Here is a 27,068-nt window from a genome sequence, read left to right as displayed (position 1 = left end):
ATCTCTGGTTACTCTGTGAAAGACAAAGGTTCTTGATTGCCTTTATTATCAGTTATCATTTCAAATGCAGACTTTTGTTCACACTTAAATACATGAATCATATGACAGAATTACCTGTTGGGAGTAGTTATTAAGAAGAACTGTATCTGAGGTGAACCACTGCAGCTTCTTTTCTAAAGGAGCTCTGCTGCCCACCCCTTCCCCATTTAAATAATCTCCTGTCAATATTCTTTGAGTAGCTTCTTATTTCATCCTCTTAACATGCAAACTTGGTTTTCCTACGCCTCCTTATTGTTCTGCCTGGTACGCAGTAGGAAGACTGCTACTTTCTCTGTTGTTTTCTTAGAAGAGTTAGGCAACAACAAATGGCGTAAACACAATATAGGCTAAGAATGCTTTCAGAGTTTCCAGTGGAAATAAATGACCTAGGAGGACAAAAGGCTATCAAAATTATCAATAAAATATTTCTTCCATGTCTATTATGTCACTGTATGTGGAACACCATACAGTGATCAAATTGGTTGGTTAGACAAGACCTATTCATTCAGCAACAATCCACATGACAAAGTGACTACAAGTGACTCCCAATGCAGAGGCAGCGCGGCATGATGGTTGAGAGGCAGCTTTGGGGGTGGACAACAGCTGGACAGTGCTTTCGGATGGACCTTACCAGCCATATCACTTTAGCTGTTACTGCATCTCAATTTCTTTACCTGCATGCTGTAATTCCAGCCTCCTGGTGTTCATGTAACATTCAAATGAAATGGCATAGGCCAGGCACCGAGCACAATTTCTGGTGGGACACTTGTTGTCATGTTAGGGTAGACTATGCAGCATACTAGGGCAAGTAGTAAATACAGTGTGTTTTGTCGTTTGAGGAAGGCTTGATGGAGTTGAGTAGGACTTGAGGCCAGTTATGAAGGCAAACGGATGGGCAGATGCAAAATTAGTCATGGAATTGACTTCAGAAAGAAAAATTACAATTCTCTTATTTAGAATTGCAATGCCTGTGATTATTTAATGAGATCTCTGTCCTCAGTGTCACTGAACATAAAGAATTTGACCAAACAGAGCAGTTTAAGGCCATGTATTAATCTGTTCTCTGTATTACTCCACAGTCTGCATCAACAGATCTTAGAACTCATATTTAGAAATTAGTCTGACTGCAGGAGAAAGTTTATTTCAGGGTTAGAAGAGAGAAAGTTTTAAAGGGAAAAAATTGTGAATGGAAATAATCATAAAATTAAATTTTCCTTGACTCACAGATAATCATTTTTGAAAGTTTACTCAACTGTGTGTTGAAACTGGAATGAATTTTTTAAATCCTTAGGGGGCTTATGTCTTCCACTTTGCAGATGAACCTCACCTGCTTTATTCAATGTAATTTCCCTACTTAATACCAATTAGGAGAAAGGATAGTTTGGATTAGTGAAAAATAAACATCATGGGCTTTTTTTTTTTTTTGTAGTGGCTTTATTGAGATACAATTCACATACCATATAATTTACAAGCAGTTTTTTACAATGAGTTAAAATAAGAGAACTAACATTTTAGGAGATTATATTATGTGTCAGGCATCTTATTATCCTCATACTGACTTTACAAAATATACATCATTAGCCCTATTTTACAGGTGAGAAAATGAAAGCTATCGGAGGTTAGGTAACCTTCCCAAGATCACTCAGGTGATGAGTGGTAATGTGCTGAGCTGTGCTCTGGTTGTTCTGGAGCCATTATCCATGTACTGTACTTTATTCCATGCCACAGTGAGATTCCACACTAACCACTAATGAATTGTTTCAAGAAGAGATCCTTTAGGAGTGTGGTTTAATAAATCGATCAGTCTTCCCAAAATGGCATTTGATAAAAGTTCTATAGCTTGGTATTTAAGACCCTTTAGGACCTGATACCACCTTTTTAGTTCTTACCTCTCCCGTTCTTTTCCTCTGCTCATCCTCTTTCAGTGTCTGGACATACTCGCCTAGTGAGTGCACCCCAGATACTTCTGTCCTGTCCTTGGTCTTTTTTCATTTTCTATACTCTATCTGGAGTGCCTCTGCCGCCATCTGAGCTTCAGATGACAATTATAGTTCCATTATAAATATTCTTCTCAGAATCCTTTCCTTTGATTTTACTCCTGTTTTCCAATGCCATTTTGCTTATCCTGCTACATTATATTCATCAGATGCCTCTTTGTGTCATCATTACTCATGCAGCTGTCTTACATCTGCTAGTAGACTGTTCATCCCCAGTAGGAATGCTTGCTTTTTTATGCCCCAGAGTACCTTGATGCATAGTAAGCCCTTGGTGATTATTTTTCAAAATAAATAGTTATATCCTAATTTGTAACCAGTGCAACATGTATGAAATTCACGTCCTTAAAAATTAAGTAAGCACAACTTCTGTTAATTTACTCAGAAAACCTTCTTGTGGCCGGACATGGTAGCTCACGCCTGTGGGAGGCCGAGGCAGGCAGATCACCTGAGGTCAGGAGTTTGAGACCAGCCTGGCCAACATGGCAAAACCCCGTCTCTACTAAAAATACAAAATTAGCCGGGCGTGGTGGCATATGCCTGTAATCCCAGCTACTCAGGAGGCTGAGGCAGGAGAATCGCTTGAACCCAGGAGGCAGTGGTTGCAGTGAGCCAAGATCGCACTACTGCACTCCAGCCTGGGTAACAAGAGTAAAACTCTGTCTCAAAAAAAAAAAAGAAAAAGAAAACCTTCCCTTAATGAATTTGAGAAACTAAAATTTTCAACCTAGGAAAAATAGTCTTTTATAAATTATGAAATGAATGGAATGTAAGTTAATGACATTTTACAGTGACTTGTAAAATGAAAATGTACAAGGAACATATATGAAGTTTTCTCATTAGAAAATGCTAATAAACTAGTTATTAGGTACTGATTTTAGTCAGCTTCATGGTTAAGGGTTCCTTCATGTATTCACTCAGCAAATGTTCACTGAGCCTCTGCCGTGTGCCAAACAGTGTTCTAGGTGCTGGGGGTACAGCAGTAAATGAGACAGCAGTCTCTGCTTTCATTAGTTTACATCCAAGAGAAAGAAACTTGATAGGAAGCATAATAAATGTGTAAATTACATGTATAGCAGATGGTGATGAGTGCTAAGAAGAAAACAGGGTAAGAGGGCTGGGGAGTACCTGTGAGGTGTGTGTTGTAATTAAACGGGTGATCAAAGTAGGCCTCATTGAGACAGAGGCATTTGAACAAACACTTGAGGTCAAAGAGTGAGCCATTTGAATAGCTGGAGGAAGAACAGTACAGGCAGAAGAAGCCACCAAGGCAAAGACTGCAGTGCACGTGGTATGCAAAGGAAGAGTGAGGCCAGTGTGGCTGGAGCAGAGTGAGCATGGGAGAGTGTCGTCAGAGAGGTAATGGGAGCAGATCTGGACAATACAAGACTTCTACCTAGGCCTTGTAAGACCTGAGCTTCTACTCTGAGAAAAAGAGCTCATTGGAAGGTTCCAAGCAGAGGAGCAACATAATCTTACTTACACTGTTAGGATCACTGTAGTTTCTGTGTTGAAAATAGGCTGAATTTCCTACAGGATGGAATCAGGGAGGCCAGTTAGGAGGCTCCATTCTCGTGGGTTGGAGTCAGGGTGGCAATAAGGTGAGATTTGGGCTATATTTTGAAGGGATAGCCAATAGGATTGGATGGTAGGAGTGTGTGAAAAGGAGAGGTGTCAGGGAGACTGGAAGATGCAGTTGCTTTAAACTGAGATGAAGTCTGTGGGAAGAGCAGGAGTCAGTTCTGGACATGCTGAATTCGAAACGCCTGTTATACTTCCAAGTGGAGATGTTGAGTAGACAGATGGATGTATGAATGGGGTGGGGGATCCCTGAAGGAGGAGGTATAAAGGTGGGAGTCATTAACATACAGACAGTACTTGATGTCATAAGAGAGGATCAGATAATTAGTAAGAGGCAAAATATAGATGAGAAAAGGATTGAGCTGTGGGCACTCCCACCCTGAAAGTCTGGGGAGTTGAGAAGGACCCAACAAGGGATATTTAGACGTAAATATTGAGGAAGGAAAGAACTCAAGAAGGCAATTAAACAACGTGTTTTCCAGAAGGAAGGAGTAATCAAGTGTGCCAAGTAGTACTGTAGGTCAAGAGAGATGAAGACTGAGACTTGGTCCTTGGATTTAGCAATGTGACTGTCCCTGGTGATCACCGAGCAGGTTTGGTAGAGTGTCGGAGGTGAAAGCCTGAATGGAATGGCTTCAGGAGATAACAGGAGGAGTGGAATTGAATATACCAAGTAGAGGGAGCTCTTTCAAGGCATTTCAAGAAACAAAGATGGCTAGAGGGAGAGTCGAAGGTGAGAGAAGATATTTTAAGGTGGTAGAAATGGTGGCTTGTTTGATTGCAGGTAGGAGGAATGATCCTGTACAGTGGAAAATTGATGTAGAAGAAAGGAGAATCAAGAAAGCTGTATCCTTGAGCAAGAGGGGATGGATTTATTTAGCAAGCGGGAGGGATTGGCCTTACGAGTGTGGACAGTTCATCCAGGACAACAGGTGGGAAGGCACAGCATCTAAGTGCATTTGCTGGTAGATGGGTAAATGTGGTGATGGAAGGCTATCAAAATTTGCTTCTGACTGTTTCCGATTTTTCCATTGTAGTAGGAAGCAAGATCATTCTTCAGCTGTGAGTGAGGATGAGTTGGGGACCTATATATTATGTAATAATGACATGGGAAAGAGAAAAAGTGAAGGACTGGGGAAATACAGTGATTGCTGAGGAGTATGAATTGAAAGTGAGATCAGGTAGCATTGTGGAGTGTTTTTCTCTGGCCATGTTCAGTGGCATGAGCAATGCAGACTAGGTGGAGAAGTCGATTTCACTAAGGTTGTAATCTTGCTAAGTTGAGTACAAGCAATTGATGGGGGCAGAGGAAGTTAGGGTAAAAGCAAAGGAGTGATTGTCATGATTGATTATACAATTTAAGTTGGGCGAGGAAGGAAGACAGATGTCATGGGGATGAAGGACAGAAAAAGTGTAAGATCATCAGACTGTAGGTCCTACAAGGGTTTAGACTCTGGGTGTAGTGTAGTATAAGAGAGAGTGAGCTGGAAAGTGGAAGAGTCGTCTAAGAGTAGGGTGCATGAAATCTAGATTATGGAGGGTTTGTGGTAATTGGTAATGACAGAGACCAGGCTAGATCTCATGGGAGTGAGTGGCCAGGATGAGGAGCTCAAAGAACTATGAGGCCAAGGTGTTGGAAGGATCTTTGAAGGCCAGGGAGAAAGGATTATCTAATCAGTAGAAAGTATGTATTTGCAGACTTAGCACAAAGTTGAGCTAAATATTTAACAGCATAAGATGACTGCTCTCTGGAAGCTGAAAGATTATGATGTTTAATTATAGGACAGAGTAAATATTCAGTTGCACATGTTTTATAAAACATGCTGAAACTAAACTGAATGAATTATATCTCTGTAATTTAGTAAGAAGTCATTGATACATATCTATAAATAAAAGCAATCCTTATTCCACAAAAGAGTCAGACTCATTCTTCATAATTATAGTTCCATTTCAGTTTCACCATTACAAACAATAAGATGGGTCAGGTATGGTGGTGCACACCTGTAATCCCAGCTACATGGGAGGCTGAGATGGGAGGATCACTCAAATCCAGGAGTGTGAGGTTAGCCTGGACAACATGGTGGGACCCTGTCTCTTAAAAACACCAGCAAAAATTAAGATCCTCTCCCAGCCAGTTGTATTGAAGTTTGTAAAAAAAAAAAAAAAAAAAAAAAACAAGAGAGCAAACTAACAACAGTTGTATGAAACTTTAGAAACTTTCTTAACTGACTCCAGAGATTCCATGTCCTCTCTTCCCCATGTCTTTGGCAGGTGAATGCCTGCTGCATGAGTAGGCTCTTTGCTGTAGCATGTCTGCTTCTACCATTTGAATAGTATACTTACCAAGAATCAGTTGTGTTTGTTCTCGAACCTGTTTAGGCCACTCGACTTGTTATTATAATTATGTACATTAATTAAAATATGACACCGATGAAATGTGAATGAAGAGAGATGTTTTTCTGTGACCTCAGGTGTTTTGGAAAGATTCAGGAATGACAGATTGATATATATATATTTTTTTGTCAAATTAGGTGGGAATAAGGGAGCTATAAAGTATTTGGGGGACAGTAGTAATCTAGAAGGCTTTGGCACTGATAGTGCTTTACAAGTTCTTGCTCTTCTTTAAAAAATGAAAACTATAAGTGGTAGATGTGTTTAGGTATGATTTGCTTAAGAACTCTAGTCAGCTAACCTAGAAAAGAAAAAGCTGTGGTCCTGCATCAGAAATTAGTATATTCATGTACATTTATTTGTTTTAAGTTAAAATAATGTTTCGAGCATGTATGTGTCATTTGTAATGATTTCCTCCTTAACTTTTTCTACTGACTACGAATCCAGATGAGAAGGTGCTTATTTATGATATTTAACTTAGTAGCCAAACTATATTTAGTATTTTGGGTATTTTTTTGGTTTGTTTTAAAAGTTGTGCTTGTTCTATTTATCAAGTCCCATCTTGTTATTCCAAAAATATTTTCAGGTAGCAGCTGGATAGTAGATTTAATCAATAGATCTTTTAAGCTAAAAATTCTATAAATAAAGCCATCGAAATTATTTACTTTTTTTCTCAGTTCATTTTGCATTTAAAATATTTTACTAGCTGTGTGTAGTAGCTCATGCCTGTAATCCAGGCACTTTGGGAGGCCAAGGTAGGAGGATTGCTTGAGGTCAGGAGTTTGAGACCAGCCTGGGCAATATAACAAGACCCTGTCTCTACAAAAAAAAATTAAAAAATTTGCGGGGAGCAGTGGCACATGCCTGTAGTTCCAGCAACTCAGGAGACTGAGGCAGGAGGATCACTTGACCCTGGGAGGTCAAGGCTGTAATGAGCTATGATTGTACCACTGCACTCTAGCATGGGAAACAGTGAGACCCTGTCTTTAAAGAAAAAATGTATTTATGTAGCTAGTTACTTTATTGCTCCATCTGATTTGCCTTAGAAGGAACTTAAGCCTCAGTTTCTTTCTTTTTTTTTTTCTTTTTTTTTTTTAAGATGGGGTTTCACCATGATGGCCAGGCTGGTCTTGAACTCCTGACCTCAGGTGATCCACCCACCCACCTTGGCCTCCCAAAGTACTTAGGATTACAGGCGTGAGCCACCGCATCTGGCCATGCCTCAGTTTCTTCATTTGTAAAATGAGGATAAGAACCCACATCAAAAAGTAGTTGTGAGAATTAAATGAGACCATCCCTTTAAATGCTTAACACAGTATCTGGCACATTGTAGGCATTCATTAAATGTTAGATATCATTTTCTTAATAGGTACCATGTGTCATTGTATTATTAATAGGTCTCTAACAAAGGTGCTCGGTAAATATTCTTTGACTTAACATAGGTTGATTAAATTTTAATTTCTATAAAATGTAGGCTGTTAGATTACTTGTCAGAAGGGTACATTGTTGTTTTTTTTTTTTTTTATGGAAAATCAAACTTGACAGTCATTGATTTGCAACTTGTTTTCTCTTAGTGAGAATTTCCTGTCTTTTGATTGTGTACAGTATGTAACACTATTAGAGTCACCCCATTTCTCAGAAAGTTCTGTAACATCTTCCTTATTGAATTGAGTGGAAAGGGATATTACTATACTTTTAATTTAACATATCTGTAGGATCATTGGTGAGAAAGTCCTCAAAGGCTGACTTAATTCCAGTGACCCACTTCTGTTCTTAATGGGTGATCCTGAACCAGTTTCTGCACCCTGTTGTTGATCAGATAGTACTAGATAAACTCAGCTTGGGTTCACCCATAGAAAAACAAATGTAACCTTTGTACATGTACAAAAGTTAAAGGTTGTGGTAAACACCATTAAGATCTACATAGCCTGGTAGTTAACCTAACAGCAGCATGAGAGACCATCGGAAGACTTGGGCTCTGGGATAGCTGAAGGGTGTTGCCCAATCTAAGAAACCCACCTAATTTGAAAAGCTGTTTATTGACATTGTCATCTCAGAGATAAGAGATGGTTGCATACACAATCTGGATTCCTCCCCCCGCCTTTTTTTTTTTTTTTGAGATAGAGTTTTGTTCTTGTTGACCAGGCTGGAGTGCAGTGGTGCAATGTTGGCTCATTGCAACCTCTGCCTCCCAGGATCAAGCGATTCTCCTGCCTCAGCCTCCTGAGTAGCTGGGATTACAGGCATGGGCCATCACTCATGGCTGATTTTGTATTTTTAGTAGAGATGGGGTTTCTCCATGTTAGTAAGGCTAGTCTTGAACTCTTGACCTCAGGTGATCCACCCGCCTTGGCCTCCCAAAGTGTTGGGATTACAGGAGTGAGCCACTGTGCCTGGCCACCATCCACCTTTTATGTAAAATAAAGTATATTTATTGTGCCAAATGTGGTGAATGAAGAGATCAGGGAACCGGCATGTTTCAGAAGGGTAATATAGGAAGAAAATTGCCAAGTTTCTTTCAGGTAGTTGGAAAAGATTTGTAGAAAAGGTAGTATTCCAAGAGAAGGATTGATTGAGATTGCTTAGACTGAGGTAACTATTCCAGGCTTGGAACATCTCCTGAGAGACAGCAGGAGGGTGACTAAATGAAGTGGGTTTGTGTGAGCTTACCTGCTAAATGCTGGGCGGATGTCAGTTGAACAGATTCATTTTGAGTGCGACTCTATACCTGGGGTAAAGGTGCAAAAACAAGCAAGACTTGGCCCAAGATCTCACGTATTACTTCATTACATAACAGGGGAGATGAGAATTATCTGTTAATGATAACACATTATGCTAGGTGCTTAACTAATATCATGAACAAAGTACTTTGGAAGCACAGAGACCTAAATGGTTAATTATGCATCAGTGGGTTCATACATGAGGTTAAACAAAGTAGGAAAAGTGGGGAGAGTGTCTTTCAGAAGAGGGACAGGGCCTTCTAAGCACAGGAATGGTGTGAACAGAAGCACACAGTGTGGGTATACACGTGACATTGTTGGGGCTATATGGGACAAGAGCAGGAAATGAGACACAAGGAAATGAAAAGAATATGGATAAAGCACCCAGCCTGGGGTTAATCATAACCAGGATTCCTCTAATTGTTCAGAACATGGTTTGAAGAGAAAACTGCTGCAAACTTCAAGAGCTCCCAGTGGCTTTTTTGGTATCTTGGCCACTGAGCAGTGAATGGGAATAGAGAGGATATGATCAATGGAAGAGATGATTCCAAAACATGGCAGCCATTTGGATGAGGGTCATGGGGAAGAGAAAGGAGCCCCATTTTATTTTCGAGCTCAGCTGGCTGGTTGAATGTTATGACTAAACCAATTTTGGGATTACAGAGAGGAAGCAGGAGTTGGGGCAGAAAAGGGAGAAAGAGAATATGTTTAGTTTCTGACATTTTAAATGTGAAGGGCCTGTGGAACATCCTGATACCCAGTAGTAGCTGGAGATATAGGTTGGAAATTTAAGAGGACACACACACACACACACACACACACACACACCTGCATCAGCATGTAGAACTGATAATTAAAGCTATAGAAATAAGTGCAGCCTTCAAAGAGAATATTTAGAGTGAGAAGAATGACTAGAACTGTATTTTAGAGAACTAGCATGTTCTGTGTGGGAAGAAAATGTTGTGTGTCCATATATTCTAAAGTCATATAAACTGTTTGATTTTGCATTCTTTGTTCCACTTCTCTCTAGTAGTAAGATTATAGAGGGTTAACTATATTAATGATGTGTGAGCACATCATTTTAAGTAGCCTCTGTTCTTCTATTTTTTTTCTTTTTTGCTTTAAACTTGTCTCCAGATGTCTTTTTGCTGGGTTTTTGGACTTCACTGATCTGAATGAATTTTATTTCAAGGAAACTGGGCATTTTTATCATTGCTTTAAACTTCACTCTTTCAGAATGATCATGTTTACTATATTATTAGTCACTTTAACTGCTCTTTCTCTCCATAGGAGCTAATGCAGCAGAATGGGATTGGTTATGTGTTAAATGCCAGCAATACCTGTCCAAAGCCTGACTTTATCCCTGAGTCTCATTTCCTGCGTGTGCCTGTGAATGACAGCTTTTGTGAGAAAATTTTACCGTGGTTGGATGAATCAGTGGATTTCATTGGTAAGTAGCTCAAATAATATTACAGGTCCTTTGGGTTAATTGTCTCATGTGTAGGTGTACCCCATCAGCACCCTCCCCCCCCCCCGCCTTTTTCTTTAGAGAAAAGGAGCCTCTTTCAGAGATTTCAAAAGTCTGAAAACAACACTTGGTGCTGCTTACTCATCTAGTGGTCAAGGTGACACGTGTCACACTGTCCCTAAGGACTGGCCTTGTGACATTCTAGCTAACGTTTACCACCACCAAGGTTAAGCTTCACAGGATCTGTAATTAGGTATTTGCAAGTGTTTGGAAATCAGTTAAGCTTTTAGGGTTACATTCTTCCCCCAACTTTTTCAAATCCTATGCAAGCCTTTGGGAAACTTCAGTAATATTCCCTGTTGACTTGTTGCTATGTTTTCCACAGAGAAAAGTTAAATCTTGTGAAGACAAATCCCATTACGTTTAAGTCTTTATGTCAAGATTTCTAACCCTGGGTCCACATGGCAATAATTTCAGGTAGTATTTGATCTAATAGAATTTCGATACACACACACACGCTCCCATTTGGTCATTCCTTTGGCAGTGGTCATGCATGACAGGATCTCATCTGTGCCATACTTTGTTCTGCTTCCTGGGCCTGTTCAGTTCTGGAGCTTCTCTGGCTCCCGGGTGCTGTTGAGGCATTTTGGTGCCATGGGATCAGATCTGCTGGATGATAGGTGATGTGTATTTGGAATGTGGCTTTAGTGGATAGTGGCTGAGCAGAGGAGAAACACTGCTGCTAGCTCCTGAGCAACATACCACAGTGTGTGACTCTTGATGTTACATGTGAGGGTTTTTTTTCTCTTAGTTTTGTAAGTTTGATCACTTTAATCCATAATTAAATACTCTGAATTGGTTACCGTCCTTAAAAATAAAAGAACCAGTTCCTTGGAAAAAGTGGAATTGGCCAAGCATGGTGGCTTATGCCTGTAATTCCAGCACTTTGGGAGACCGAGCCAAGCAATCACTTGAACCCAGGAGTTCAAGACCAGCCTGGGCAACATAGCAAGACCCTGTCTCTACCAGCACATCTGTAGTCCCAGCTGTCCAGGAGGCTGTGGTGGGAGGATTGCTTGAGCCAGGAGGTGGAGGTTGCAGTGAGCAGAGATTGTGCCACTGAACTCTAGCCTGGGCAATAGAGCCAGACCCTGTCTCAAAAACAAAAATAGTGGAATTAGGTATATTAAGCCCCATACTATAATTTTCACCTGTGAGGAGAATATTCTAGGTAATGGTTTTGGAACTTTGAGTAATTCTAAAACACTTGTCTTTTTTCAAGGTTTCCAGGTTGCTAAGGGTTTCATCTTCAATTAGGATTCATTCTGTGAAACATCTGAAGATAAATGACTTAGTTCACATGAAAATAATCACAAACAAACGGCCTGGGCAGTGGCTCTCGCCTGTAATCCCAGCACTTTGGGAGGCCGAGGCAGGTGGATCACCTGAGGTCAAGAGTTCTAGACCAGCCTGGCTAACATATAGTGAAACCCCGTCTCTACTAAAAATATAAAAATTAGCTGGGTGCAGTGGTGCACTCCTGTAGTCCTAGCTACTTGGGAAGCTGAGGCAGGAGAGTCACTTGAGTCTAGGAGGTGGAGGTTGCAGTGTGCCAAGATTGCACCACTCACTCTAGCCTGGGCGAAAGAGTGAAACTCCATCTCTCAAAAAAAAAAAATCGCAAACAAACTCCCACAAGTTAACCCCTTCCCCCACATTGTACTTTTAGAAAACATTCAGTAAATCATTTTTTGCCTCTTTAAAAAATAACAGTTGGCCAGGCACGGTGGCTCACACCTGTAATCCCAGCACTTTAGGAGGCCGAGGTAGGCAGATCACCTGAGGGTCAGGAGTTCACGACCAGGCTAGCCAACGTGTTGAAACTCCGGCTCTACTAAAAATATAAAAATTAGCCGGGCATGGTGACAGGCACTTGTAATCTCAACTACTTGAGAGGCTGAGGCAGGAGAATCGCTTGAACCCGGGAGGTGGAGGTTGCAGTGAGCCAAGACCACACCATTGCACTCCAGTCTTGGTGACAGAATGAGACTCCGACTCAAAAAAAAAAACAAAACAAAACAATTATGGTTAATGTTCCCATTGCACATCACATTGATCCAGAGACATTGGCTCTCATTTCAGCTAAAAATGAGATTTCAAAATCTATCTAGAAGAGAACATGATTTTCTCAAGTCATGACAATGTGTAGGCTTTAGGAGACAAAGTTTAGTAGAAAAGATTTAGAAGAGAAGAGAGAATATGAGTAACTTTGCTCCCAACTTATTTTCTCCTTTCATGGGAGATATTGGGGTCATCATGCCACTTTCATTCATAGAGAAGAACTTTAACTGCTTTGCAGTTTGGTTAAACACATATGCACAAAACACAATTTTTGTTTGCAGTATCTGCAAATACGTATCAGTATTTCATTTGCTTGGTCCTATTAGAGCCATCATCCTTATCCCATCCAAGTAATTCAAGGCAAAATCTCCAGGCCACTTTTTGAATTCAGCCCATATTCACTATAATTGCTAGTCTTTTCCTTTGTGGTGTTTTAAGCCATGGTTAGTCATAGCATGTCATTTGAAGATGTACCCCCTTAAGTGACTTATAGTCTCATAGGGATTTTTTTCTTTTCTTTTTGTTATTTAGATTCGATTTCAGTAAGTCTCCGGGTTTGTTGCACAGACTCAGGTTTATGTGGAATTTTGTCTTTCTTTTTAGTTAAGGTGCCAGTAACAGAGATTGCCCATTTGTGCTGTGGGATACTCATGAGGTGTCCCCAAACCCAGCTGGCTATGAATACAGCCTCTTGCTTCCTCTTCACTGTCTCCTGGGCTCCTGCTGTCCTATGCCAAACTCACGACTGCATGGACACAACATAGGGAGGTGATTAGGACCATGTATTTTGAAGGCAAGCTGTCTGTATTGAGTCCTGCCTGCCCTGGTTGTTAGTGAAGTGGTTTGAGTTCAGTTACTTCAAACTTTCGTGCACTTTAGTTTTCTGATCTGGAAACTGAAGATAATTTACCTACCTTATAGTGATATTGTAACGATTAAAATAGATAATGTAAAATGAAAAAAAAAAAAAAAACCAAAAAGAGAAGATAAGAAGAAGTAAAATAGATAATGTTATGTGCATTGAACACCTTGTAAAATACTGGACTCAAAATTGGATATTAATAAGTATTTTTTAAATTGTTATCTGAAGTTCCTCCCTTTTTCTGTCCTTTGAGCTGGATTCTATAACCCCTCTTAGTTATTATTTCCTTCTTTTTAGCCTTTGTAATTTGTCATCCTCACTGCGTCTTTGCCCTTTTCATTTGCAGTTCTCTCTGCCCTTTCTTAACCTAGATTTTAGCCTTAATTTCTATAATGGCCACCTGCTTATTTCCAGTTTTCATCATCATTGCTTTCTTATTCTTTATTCAGAAACCTGAAGAGCCTCCTTAGTTTTCTACATTAAAAAGGTAGCTTTGGCCAGGTGCAGTGTGTGTAATCACAGCACTTTGGGAAGCAGAGGCAGGAGGATTGCTTAAGGCCAGGAGTTTGACACCAGCCTGGTCAACATAGTAAGATCCTGTCTCTACAAAAAAAAATTTTTTAATTAGCCAGGGATGGTGGTGTGTACCTGTAGTCCTAGCTGGGAGGCTAAGGCAGGAGGATCGCTTGAGCCTGGGAGTTCATGGTTACAGTGAGCTATGTTTACACCATGGCACTCCAGCCTGGGTGAAGAGAGTGAGATCCTGTCTCAAAATAGAAATGTAGCCCTTAGCCTGACATTCCCAACAGCCTCCAACACCTGCTCCCCACCTTTGAAACCTTCTCTCTGGTTACTTCTCCAAGGCAGGCTGTTTTCTGAGCACTCTGCTCAGTCCCACTGTAGGGCTTTCTTGCACACACTTCCCTTCTCCTCTCTTCCAAGTCTGTGTGTATTAATTCCTTTGCTTGAAGACATAGTTTAGGGCTCATGTCTCCCAAGATGTGTGCTAATGAACCTCAACTTCAGTTTAGTCACTTGTTAATTTTTAAAAGGAGTCATCAAAAGAGTTGTGGTTGTGAAAGCAGTCATAAGCACATTGCAGAAAATTCGAAAAACAGAGAAAAGGAAACCTGTAACCTCAACATCGTAGCACGTTACTGTCATTGTTTTATTTCCTTCCAGCCTTCTTCATATTTTTTATAAAAATGGCTTTCAAAAATATATATATCAGTTAGCCAGTATCAGCTGAATGCCTACTATGTGCCTAGTTTTAAATCCCTCAGGGGAATGCTGGTAGAAGCAAGCAAGATCCTTCTAGGTCCTTATAATCTAGTTTTTGAGATAATTATGAAAATTAATGAGAGTATTGTCAACGTTAAAAAACAAAAACAAACCCAGCCTACTTCCAGTAAGGATTTGAAGCAGTTTTCAATAATAGGTGAGGACCAAAATATACACATATTCTCACACATACACATTAAAATGAGGTTTAAAAAAGCAAGAATCAAATAATATGAGGCTAGGAAAGGTAAAGTAACTGACAAAAAAAAATCTGAATTGCAACTTCTTACTGAAATAGAGTAGAAAGCTTAGCTTTGAGCTTCTTTGCAGCAGGGCAGAAGGAGAAGGAAGCACTGAGAGTACCATGGGGTAAATGACAGCCGAGAAGGAAGGGGACGCTGGAGGCACAGGAGGGCATGAGACTGTGCGTACACGGGTTTATATGTTCTCATTTATATAGCATACAGTTCTGAGTGTTGCTTGGGATTCATTTTGTTTTATTGTGTTCGGTTTCCCTATCTAGAAGGGGAAGCTGCTTGCTGCCTGATTATTCACATACTACCCAAAACTTCTATGTTGCTTTGTATATGATAAATAATTATGCTATATATAATCATAACACTAGAAATTTATAATATTTATAACAGGCAGTGAGACTGAGTAGCCTTGTATTATTTAGCTGCCAAAGTAAGATTCTTTGCATATCTGTTAATTGTAATCATTTTAACACAAGGCTCAGTAGGCTTTTGGTAGTATCTACCAAGAATGAAAAGGGGAGAATTCAGCTTCATGACTGAGCACACATGTAACTATTTAGAATTGAGGCAGTCATAGCACTGGCCAGAATGTTAGTAGCTTCCAGGCTGTGTGGAATAACCTCATCCCCTGCTACATGTATGTATTTTTAAGCCCCTCAGCAGTGAGAGATGGCAGCACTGCTTGGATTTCCCCAGTCCTTTGGTTCTAGCAAAGTGTCCATGAGTCCTTCCACCGTGTTGTGGGAAATTAAGATAATGCAATAAGACAGTAACTCCTGGGTATCAAGGAAGGGATAAAAGTTCTCTTGGATCTCATTAAAGTGACCTGATTCATAGGATATACAATGTTTTCTTCTAAAATTTAGTAAATAAAGTTGAGCCATTTTATGGCATATAGAAAAGTTGCCTAAAGAAAAATAGGGAGGCCGGGCACATCACCTCACTTCTGTAATCCCAGCACTTTGGGAGGCTGAGGTGGGTGGATCACTTGAGGCCAGGAGTTAAGAGACTAGCCTGCCCAAATTGGTGAAACCCTGTCTCTACTGAAAATACAAAAATTAGCCAGGCGTGGCGGTGCACACCTGTAATCCCAGCTACTCCGGAGGCTAAGGCAGGAGAATCGCTTGAATCTGGGAGGTGAAGGTTGCAATGAGCCAACATCGCACCACTGAACTCCAGCCTGGGAAACAGAGCAAGGCTCTATCTCAAAATAATAATAATTTAAAATTTTAATTATATCTGTTATGTAATCAGGGAAAAATTTGAAATGTCAGATAACACGATTAAACATTAGCCATGTCTTAGTAGGGGAAAATATTGACATAAGTCAGGAAACGTGAGTAATAGCTTGCTTATTAACAAATTGCTTATTAACAAAGAGTTTTGGACCCCAGCTGTCGTGCGTGTCAGTGGTGAGGGAATTCTCCTCCCCTACCTCCTCAGAAGAATATTGCAAGGATAAATAGGATGTAAACAGATGAGATTTGCTTAGAGGTTTTCAGGTGGAAGACACTGAGTAAATAAATGGAAACAAGATTTCACTGCTGACCACAATTGTTAGTAGTGACCTTTCCTGAATTTGACTCATACAGAGAAAGCAAAAGCCTCCAATGGATGTGTCCTAGTGCACTGTTTGGCTGGGATCTCCCGCTCTGCCACCATCGCTATCGCCTACATCATGAAGAGGATGGACATGTCTTTAGATGAAGCTTACAGGTGAGGGCAAGAAAATGTTTTCTGTGATTGGCTTTTCATTTGACCTGAAACATAAAGAATTATAAGGATGAGTAACCAAATTAAAACAGATTATTATTTTAGTCATGCTTTTTACAGGTTACTGTAGATTTTTTAATGGTCTTGTGCTCTTTTACTATTTAGCATTAATTCTGTCCTCATGTGTCACATTCATCCTCAGCCACTTTTTATGTTTAAGGAACAAAAATATCCTGTTACATGAGTTTATTCCTTTCCCTAAATGTAAAAGTATCCTTTGTTTTAATTTGCATGAAGGGGAAAAGCTCTAATAGAATGCTCACTGCACAATCTCAGTTCTGCTTCAAACTTTGGATTGCTGGGAAGAAAAAGCCTAATACATGCAAATATGAACCAAATAACTGTCAGACTCCATTCTTTAAGTAAAATTTCCTATATTCTGGAGTGGGCCAGGTTATGTGTGTGACTTTGACTGGGTTGCCTCCAGTCTCTGATTAATTGGATTCCCCTGCATGTCTTGCCGGGTAGAGATGGTTCATTTTTATCTGGTAAGAAATAAAAAATATAGAGACTCATGGAGCAGGCCTGATTTAACAGTTGGATTTTTTTTCTCTCAAATTGGAAAGTTTGGAAAACAGAAATGAGCTGCCCAGTTTGCCGTGTAAGTCAGGGGCCTGGAGGAGATGGGTCCTCCGGTCATCCGCATTAACTCTTGTGCCCCGGTGCAGGCTTCTCTTGCTTCGTGTAGAAATCAGAAGAAAAGGCACCCTTATATCACGTCACGTCATGAAGTCTCATTATGAGGACCCTACATTGATACTTGTTGTTCTTGAGCCAGTTATTTCTATTTTTATGAATTTGCTTTAGGTTACTTGATTTCCATGTTTATTTTTTGTTTTTCTTGTTTCTTATTCAAATGCCAATTTGCAGTGTAGTTCTACTCCTGCATCACCTGAAAAGTATCCATGAGGTGCAGGGGCTGCTGAAGAATTTGTCATCTCTGAGTCTTTATATCATCCATGAAACATGAAAGCCATCTAGTATTAGTTTTTATCCTTTGATGAATCTGTTTTTAACATGGTGGTTACAAATATGGACCCAGACATTTGCTCAGCCTGGTTTTGAATCCAGCACCATTATTTAGTAGCTGTGTGATTTCGGGCAAGTCACTTAAGGACTTTGTGTAGCTATATGATGGGGATAATGACACCTGCCTGATGCAAGGTAGTTCTAAAGACTAAATAATGATTTGGTGCGTAAGCATCGTGCTTAGCACACAGAGACCACTTTGTCTTGGTTATTCTGTCATGCTGACTATAAAAAGAAGTGTTGCTTTGATACCTTGATCATCTGATACCATCTTCTTTTTGTCATTAAATTTAAAATGTGAACTGTCTTGGGAAGTGACTGGTGACTTTGAGAGGGGGGATGACATTGGAAATTGAAGGAGAGTGGCAGTTATACTGTACTTTTTTTTTGCCTGTGCTAGATGGTTTTTTTTTTTAATTTTTTTTTTATTGCATTTTAGGTTTTGGGGTACATGTGAAGAACATGCAAAATTGTTGCATAGGTACACACATGGCAGTGTGATGTGCTGCCTTCTTCCCCATCACCTATATCTGGCATTTCTTCCCATGCTGTCTTTCCCCAACTCCCCACCCCCGGCTCTCCCTCCCCTATTTCCCCCTGACAGACCTCAGTGTGTGATGCTCCCCTCCCTGTGTTCATGTGTCCTCATTGTTCAACACCCGCCTATGAGTGAGAACATGTGGTGTTTGATTTTGTGTTCTTGTGTCAGTTTGCTGAGAATGATGGTTTCCAGGTTCATCCATGTCCCTACAAAGGAAACGAACTCATTGTTTTTTATGGCTGCATAATATTCCATGGTGTATATGTGCCACATTTTCCCTGTCCAGTCTATCACCGATGGGCATTTGGGTTGGTTCCAGGTCTTTGCTATTGTAAACTGTGCTGCAATGAACATTCGTGTGCATGTGTCCTTATAGTAGAACGATTTATAATCCTTTGGATATATACCCAGTAATAGGATTGCTGGGTCAAATGAAATTTCTATTTCTAGGTCCTTGAGGAATCGCCACACTGTCTTCTACAATGGTTGAACTAATTTACACTCCCACCAACAGTGTAAAAGTAGAAGAAAACCTAGGCAAAACCATTCAGGACATAGGCGTAGGCAAGGACTTCATGACCAAAACACCAAAAGCATTGGCAACAAAAGCCAAAATAGACAAATGGGACCTAATCAAACTCCACAGCTTCTGCACGGCAAAAGAAACAGTCATTAGAGTGAATCGGCAACCAACAGAATGGGAAAAAATTTTGCAGTCTACCCATCTGACAAAGGGCTGATATCCAGAATCTACAAAGAACTAAAACAGATTTACAAGAAAAAAACAAGCCCATTCAAAAGTGGGCGGAGGATATGAACACTTTACAAAAGAAGACATACATGAGGCCAACAAACATATGAAAAATACTCATCATCACTGGTCATTAGAGAAATGCAAATCAAAACTATATTGACATACCATCTCACGCCAGTTAGAATGGCGATCATTAAAAAATCTGGAGACAACAGATGCTGGAGAGGATGTGGAGAAATAGAAACACTTTTACACTGTTGGTGGGAGTGTAAATTTTTTCTTTTCTTAAGACGGGGTTTCACCATGTTGGTCAGGCTGGTCTTGAACTCCCAACCTCAGGTGATCCGCCCGCCTTGGCCTCCAGAGTGCTTGGATTACAGGCGTGAGCCACCACGCCTGACCTATACTGTACTTTTGATAGTAGCACTGGTGTGTGTGTGTCGGGATGTCCTTGGTGGTGAATAAATAATCATCTCTAGGCCAGGCCTGGTGGCTCACACCTGTAGTCCCAGCACTTTGAGGGGCCAAGGTGGGAGAATCACTTGAGCCCAGAAGTTTGAGACCAGCCTGGGCAACACAGTGAGACCCTATCTCACTAAAAAAAAAAACAATAAAATAAAATTAGCCAGGCATGTGATCCTATAGTCCCAGCTACTCAGGAGGCTGAGGTGGGAGGACTGCATGTGCCCAGGAATTCAAGGCTGCAGTGAGCTGTGATCATGCTACTGTACTCCAGCCTGGGCAACAGAACAAGACCCTATAGAAAAGAATGCCACCAACAAAACCCCATACCGTCTCTTATCACTTGCATTGGGAGCCCTGGCCCTTGAAAATAAAGAGGCAAAAACTAGGGCCTTTGGTGCCTGGCTGCCTCTCTCTGGCATGCTCCAGGGATGTGTGCAAAGCTTCTTTTGTATTCTCCACCTTGTGGCATCCCCCTGAACTTTTTTTTTTTTTTTTTTGGAGACGGAGTTTCACTCTTGTTACCCAGGCTGGAGTGCAATGGCGTGATCTCAGCTCACCGCAACCTCCGCCTCCTGGGTTCAGGCAATTCTCCTGCCTCAGCCTCCTGAGTAGCTGGGATTACAGGCACGCGCCACCATGCCCAGCTAATTTTTTGTATTTTTAGTAGAGACGGGGTTTCACCATGTTGACCAGGATGGTCTCGATCTCTTGATCTTGTGATCCACCCGCCTCGGCCTCCCAAAGTGCTGGGATTACAGGTGTGAGCCACCGCGCCCGGCCTCCCTGAACTTTTAAACCAATCATCTTTCAGAGGTTTTTGAGGTCTGCCTGTTAATTCCCTATCTCATTTATTCACTTAATATTCTTAAGATAAAGTATAGTTGGCCAGGCACAGTGGCTCACGCCTGTAATCCCAGCATTTCGGGAGGCTGATGGGGGCGGATCATGAGATCAGGTGTTCGAGACCAGCCTGGCCAATATGGTGAAACCTCAGCTACTAATACAAAAATTAGCTGGGCGTGGTGGCGCGCGCCTATAGTCCCACCTACTCAGGAGGCTGAGGCAGGAGAATAGTTTGAACCCAGGAGGCAGAGGTTGCAATGAGCTGAGATTACACCACTGCACTCCAGCCTGGGTGACAAAGCAAGATTTTGCCTCAAAAAAAAAAAAAAACCAGTTGTAAAATTCAGGTTTTTGTTTTTTCCTCTCTCTGTAGATTTGTGAAAGAAAAAAGACCTACTATATCTCCAAACTTCAATTTTCTGGGCCAACTCCTGGACTATGAGAAGAAGATTAAGAACCAGACTGGAACATCAGGGCCAAAGAGCAAACTCAAGCTGCTGCACCTGGAGAAGCCAAATGACCCTGTCCCTGCCGTCTCAGAGGGTGGACAGAAAAGCGAGACGCCCCTCAGTCCACCCTCTGCCGACTCTGCTACCTCAGAGGCAGCAGGGCAAAGGCCTGTGCATCCCACCAGCATGCCCAGCATGCAGCCGCCACTGTTAGAGGACAGTCCGCTGGTACAGGCACTCAGTGGGCTGCACCTGTCCACAGACAGGCTAGAAGACAGCAATAAGCTCAAGCGTTCCTTCTCTCTGGATATCAAATCAGTTTCATATTCAGCCAGCATGGCAGCGTCCTTACATGGCTTCTCCTCATCAGAAGATGCTTTGGAATACTACAAACCTTCCAGTACTCTGGATGGGACCAGCAAGCTATGCCAGTTCTCCCCTGTTCAGGAACTATCGGAACAGACTCCTGAAACCAGCCCCGATAAGGAGGAAGCCAGCATCCCCAAGAAACCGCAGCCCACCAGGCCTTCAGACAGCCAGAGCAAGCGATTGCACTCGGTCAGAACCAGCAGCAGTGGCACCACCCAGAGGTCTCTTTTATCTCCATTGCATCGAAGTGGGAGCGTGGAGGACAATTACCACACCAGTTTCCTTTTTGGCCTTTCCACCAGCCAGCAGCACCTCACGAAGTCTGCTGGCCTGGGCCTCAAGGGCTGGCACTCAGATATTTTGGCCCCCCAGACCTCTACCCCTTCCCTGACCAGCAGCTGGTATTTTGCCACGGAGTCCTCACACTTCTACTCTGCCTCAGCCATCTACGGAGGCAGTGCCAGTTACTCTGCCTACAGCTGCAGCCAGCTGCCCACTTGTGGGGACCAAGTCTATTCTGTGCGCAGGCGGCAGAAGCCAAGTGACAGAGCTGACTCGCGGCGGAGCTGGCACGAAGAGAGCCCCTTTGAAAAGCAGTTTAAACGCAGAAGCTGCCAAATGGAATTTGGAGAGAGCATCATGTCAGAGAATAGGTCGCGGGAAGAGCTGGGGAAAGTGGGGAGTCAGTCCAGCTTTTCGGGCAGCATGGAAATCATTGAGGTCTCCTGAGAAGAAAAACACGTGTGACTTCTACAGACAGTTTTTTTTTTTCTGGTTCACAAAAGAATTCCCTGTAAATCTGAAATATATATATGTACATACATATATATTTTTGGAAAATGGAGCTATGGTGTAAAAGCAAAAGGTGGATCAAACCAGTTGTTACTCTTTTAACATCTGCATTTGAGAGATCAGCTAATACTTCTCTCAACAAAAATGGAAGGGCAGATGTTAGAATCCCCCCTAGACAGAGGAAACCATCTTATTCAGTGAATTGCACATCTTGTTCTTAAAAAGAAAGTGTATTTGGTGTTGGAGGACAAAATCCTCTACCATTTTCACACTGTGCTACTAAGAGATCTCAAATATTAGTCTTTGTCTGGTCCCTTCCATAGTACACCTTAGCGCTGAGACTGAGCCAGCTTGTGGGTCAGGTAAGTAGACCCTGTTAGGGACAGAGCCTAGTGGTAAATCCAAGAGAAATGATCCTTTCCAAAGCTGATTCACAAACCCACGCTCACCTGACAGCCGAGGGACACAGCATCACTCTGCTGGATGGACCATTAGGGGTCTTGCCAAGGTCTACTTTAGAGCAAACCCAGTACCTCAGACAGGAAAGTCGGGGCTTTGACCACTACCATATCTGGTAGCCCGTTTTCTAGGCATTGTGAATAGGTAGGTAGCTAGTCACACTTTTCAGACCAATTCAAACTCTCTCTGCACAAAATACCAGTGGGCGTGGATGGGGATAATTTTGTTTTCTTCTCAGTTTTATGAAGAGAGGGGAAAGTGTCTAGGATTCACCTGAATAGCCAGGAACCTGACAGCATTATGAGTTGAGTTAAAGCTAGGGTTGGGAGGCTGAATCTACCTCCCTCTTTATAAATCAAAGAATTGTTTAAAATGGGATTGTCAATCCTTTAAATAAAGATGAACTTGGTTTCAAGCCAAATGTTAATTTATTTGGGTTGGTAGCCGAGCAGTAGCACCTTCCAGTTCTCAGCCAGAGTAGATGTTTTTGCCCTTCCTGCTTCACTGCATGGATACAGTTGGTAAAATGTAACAATACAGCAGAATTTTAAAGGAAACTACCAAGGGAGGTAAATTATGAGATTAAGAAAAGTGAAAATTGCTGAGGAGAAGCAGGAAACCTCTTTCCTTAATGGCTTTTATCCCCTTGGCATGCGAGGGAGTGGTGTTTCTGTAATTGCCTCAGACTTTCGAATTTATTAGTAGGGCTGAGAAAGGCTTTAGTGAGCAAGGAATATTCAGAATAAAACTGTTAAAAAAGCTGAGAAGACTGTTGAGTTTTGATCAGTTATGAGCAGAGTGCAAACCATGGCCAGGCTATTTTCAGAAACTCTGGCTGGTGTGTCTTCAGTGGAAGGGGCGAATCAAAATGGAGCGAGAGCGAGGGGCGTCCTCAGCCCACAGCCTACAATCACTGTGTGGACTCGGTCCTCTCCAGGACCGATTCCAGCTGAACGTAGGTGGTCATTGGAACAAGTACGCAAGTGACAGTGCACATCATCTGCTTTCAAACTTCCTCCTGGCTTGAGTTTTGTCAGCTACAATGTGGGTCCTCTTTTGAAGGCTTAATTCATGACAGCAGCTTTTTGGGGGTGGGGCTGGGCGGGTGTTGTCATTGTTCTTTCCTTTCCTGTAAGTGTCGCTAGTTGCTGCCTCGTATCTCAGGTTTTTCTCTGTTTGAGAAATGGACAGTTTTTTGACCAGGATGTGACTTCATGTTTCCTATGGTGACTTCTAAAACCAGCACAGAATGACATGACTCAACAGAGACTGGCTTGGTCATGGAGAAGAGCTGCAAAGACATCACTAGCTGTGCACAAATGATGTGCCATGATGGGGTGTAAAGTGAAGGCAGAAGAGGGTAAGCCACATTGCTATGATACTGGGAAAGAGCTGGTCAATGATTTGAGTTAGTTTTTATACATACATTGAAATCTTTAATGTAATCACATTCTCAAGTTTCACACAGTAATTTTTGATGTTACGTACACACACAAATGTGTAATCGTTCACCACTTCCTGAATGTGGTCATATCCAAAAAAATTAAAGCCGTAGCTCCTTGCTAAGGATGTTTCAGGAGGTTTGAGGGACTGGGTTTTAATGAGCTTCTGTCATGTAGGGAGTCTCTTGGCCATGGTCCCCTTCCTTCTGTAACTGTGATGTAGTCACACACTACAGCCTTCAGTGCTGGTTCGCTAGTGTCAAATCATTTCGTGGAATCAAGACTGCCGTGGCGAAGGGGCAGCCTTGGAGGCAGGCTCTGGAGCTGCTTGGGTGTCTTTGGGCAGGGTGGTGGCTGGCTCTCTTCAGCATGTAATCGGGAAACCCTGGCATTTACTAGGGTGATATAGATGGTGATTTTAAAGAGCAAAACTAGGCTTAGACTTCTATGTGAGAAATGCTGGAAAATGACTTAGGACATGTGTAAAGTTAGATGGAAAGATTGTAAATGTTTAATATGAATATAGTGTTCTTTTGAAGTAAGGCCAGCTGTTGAATGGTTAAATTGTGCATTTCTCATTTTGATGTGTCATGTATGTTAATGTATGAAATGAAATAAAATCAAAACTGGTACCTGTTTATACATAAATATGAGAAAAGACCTATTTTTGCAGCCATACACTCGGTGGGAATACCATCACGCAAGTTGCCAAAGGAGGCAGTGGTGAAACCTGTCCTGTTCTAACATAAATGAGGATTTAGCTCAAAATAAAGTGGTTTTGTCATCAGGTATATTCTCTGTTCTATCATTTGCATGGAACACAGGATCATCAGCTAACAGTAAAGTGCCAGCCTTCTTCACTGTGTACATGAAATGTACACTATGGCGTAGAAGCCTAAGGCACTTGGTAAATATTTTCTAGCTGACTGATTCCAGAACACACAAGTATATGGTAGGAAGAAAAAGGCCAGCTACACACTCATGGTCCATTTCAATTAACAATGTTATGATTCCAACAGGAAAAACAGGAAGGGCAATTGTTGAAGATCTAGCCTCTGTCCTTGCCACATACATACATCTTAGTGACCTCTCTGCTCATGACACTAGATTTGATGACTTATGAGACTGGAAGCTTAGTCTCATCAGTTTCATAAAAATGAGGCATTGAAGGAATAAAGCTGCAGTGCAAGCAGATTCAATAATGACTATAGGAAGAATCACAGGTGACCTTGAAGTTGGTTGACCTGAAGTTAAATTAAAATTTGTAAGAAGGACTGGACTAAGCTAGACTAAAAGAACTGTCTTGGCCAGGACCCCACAGAAAATAAGAGGTAGAGGTGAGATACAAGAATAAAGGAAAGTAGAATAAATCAGCCCCCAGAAATAGAGGGTAGCAGGAGGAACAGTTGTTGCAGTGAGAGGCTTCCAACGAGAAGATGGAAGATCTTGGGAGGGCCTGAAGGTCAGGCCAGTTACGGAGTTCGGAGCCCCTTGACCAGCCTCAGCAGGCTGTTGGACTGGTTTGGACGTGACAACTACAATTAGACCAGGAATTAAACTAAGGGGAGGTTGGGCGCGGTGGCTCATGCCTGTAATTCCAGCACTTTGTGGGGCTGAGGCAGGTGGATCACCTGAGGTCAGGAGTTTGACACCAGCCTAATTTTTGAGACTAAAAATACAAAAATTAGTTGGGTGTTGTGGTGGGTGCCTGTAATCCCAGCTACTTGGGAGGCTGAGGCAGAATTGCTTGAACCCAGGAGGCAGAGGTTGCAGTGAGCTGAGATTGTGCCACTGCACTCCAGCCTGGGCAACAAAAGCAAATCTCCATTTCAAATAAACTAAGCGGAAAAATTAGGAAGGTGTAGATGGAGATGTGAAGAAAAATAAGGCAAAATTGGAGCCAAGTGTCTAAAGAGAATATGTGAAGGGTAGGGGGCGTATACTGGGACTAGCTGATGGAAATTTTTTAGACTGAAAACATTCACTGTTTTTCTTTTTTTTTTTTCATTGACAAAACTGGTTTTTTTTTTTTTTTTTAGACGGAGTCTCACTCTGTCGCCCAGGCTGGAGTACAGTGGTGTGATCTCGGCTCCCTGCAACCTCTACCTCCCAGGTTTAAGCGATTCTCCTGCCTCAGCCTCCTGAGTAGCTGGGACTACAAGCATGCGCCACCATGCCCAGCTAATTTTTGTATTTTTAGTAGAGACGGGGTTTCACCATGTTGGCCAGGATGATCTGGATCTCTTGACCTCATGATCTTCCCGCCTCAGCCTCCCAAAGTGCTGGGATTATACTTTATATTAAATATTCTTCTAGTTTTGTTTTTCTGAGAAGCAGGAATGTTTTAGATTACCTAGTAAACAAAATTTGTCTATGTATTTTATCTGTGAATATTACTCTTCCGCATCTATAAATGGAAGCGGGAAGTAAACTGTTTCTAGCTTCTGTGGGACCATTCATCCTTGAACAGCCTAATTTTACTTGGTTATATCTTTAAAGTTGCAAAATCAACTGGAAAATTACAGCACTGTCTTGGAAGGTATTTACAAGTCAGTCACATTGTTGCAGTTTATTTGCAGAGACAGCAAAATGCATTTATGTAAAAACAGTTTCATTCTTTTGGTTCCAGCTCAAACATCAGAATCAGTTTGAAAATGCTGTCCCACAGGAAATTCAGGATGTGACCTTGTAGAAGCAACGTGATAGGCAAATAGGGTAACTTGAAGAGCATTCAGTAATGGTCTGGGTTCTCTTTGGTCGGAATTATGACAATTTCAAAGACCAGGTTCAAAGTACTTGGTGCACAAAGGCTTTCGGCATAACTCATGCCTCAAGGAATGAGCCTTGATTGGTGAAGAAAAATTAATTGGGTCATCAGTAAATTCCATCATGTCTTACACTGACATTGATAACCCTGGAAAAATTCCTGAGGCATGGACACACACACCAGCATAACGCTGGTCATCCTGGCAAGCAACTCCAGCTAGTTACCAACTGTTTTATCTTTTTGGTTTGAAGCAGGAGGATAATTATCTGGCTACCCTTTCCCTCTGTAGCCATAGCATTTGAATGGAAGGCACATGCCTGGTGTGTCAAAAACCACAAGAAATTAAATTATTTATGACAGCGGTCCCCAACCTTTTTGGCACCAGGGACCCATTTCATAGAAGACAAGTTTTCTACAGACAGGGAAGTAGGGGGATGATTTCTGGATGAGACTGTTCTATCTCCCACCATCAGGCATTAGATTTTCACAAGGGGCACACACGTGTGCAGTTTACAATAGGGTTCGCACTCTTAGGAAAGTTTAATGCTGGGGCTGATCTCACAGGAGGTGGAGCTCAGGCAGTGATGCAAGCGATGGGGAGTGGCTATAAATGCACATGAAGCTGGCCAGGGGCGTGGCCCCACCTGTAATCTCAGCACTTTTGGAAGTGG

General features: G+C 41.7%; 2 protein-coding genes across 7 annotated transcripts in view; one reads left to right on the top strand and one right to left on the bottom strand.

Moving 5' to 3' along the window:
* DUSP16 (dual specificity phosphatase 16) overlaps positions 1–24,421 on the top strand; it is a 90,713-nt gene extending 66,292 nt beyond the window's left edge. For all 6 annotated transcript variants that reach the window (XM_012447638.3, XM_064377685.1, XM_064377687.1 and 3 more), the window contains 3 exons: positions 10,016–10,175; positions 16,307–16,430; positions 20,493–24,421. In XM_012447638.3, the coding sequence (XP_012303061.2) occupies positions 10,016–10,175; positions 16,307–16,430; positions 20,493–21,666 (1,458 nt within the window). In that variant the 3' untranslated portion in view covers positions 21,667–24,421. The remainder of the gene's footprint in view (positions 1–10,015; positions 10,176–16,306; positions 16,431–20,492) is intronic.
* The window catches only part of BORCS5 (BLOC-1 related complex subunit 5), a 123,937-nt gene continuing 98,331 nt past the window's right edge, over positions 1,463–27,068 (bottom strand). Inside the window, exon 4 of the mRNA XM_064377689.1 lies at positions 1,463–11,344. Coding sequence (XP_064233759.1) covers positions 11,216–11,344 — 129 coding nt within the window. The 3' untranslated portion in view covers positions 1,463–11,215. The remainder of the gene's footprint in view (positions 11,345–27,068) is intronic.

The sequence above is a fragment of the Aotus nancymaae genome, unplaced genomic scaffold (assembly GCF_030222135.1).
Source record: "Aotus nancymaae isolate 86718 unplaced genomic scaffold, 86718_ANA_hifiasm-v0.15.2.pri h1tg000016l, whole genome shotgun sequence".
NCBI lineage: Eukaryota > Metazoa > Chordata > Mammalia > Primates > Aotidae > Aotus > Aotus nancymaae.
This window is presented reverse-complemented; position numbering and strand designations above follow the sequence as displayed.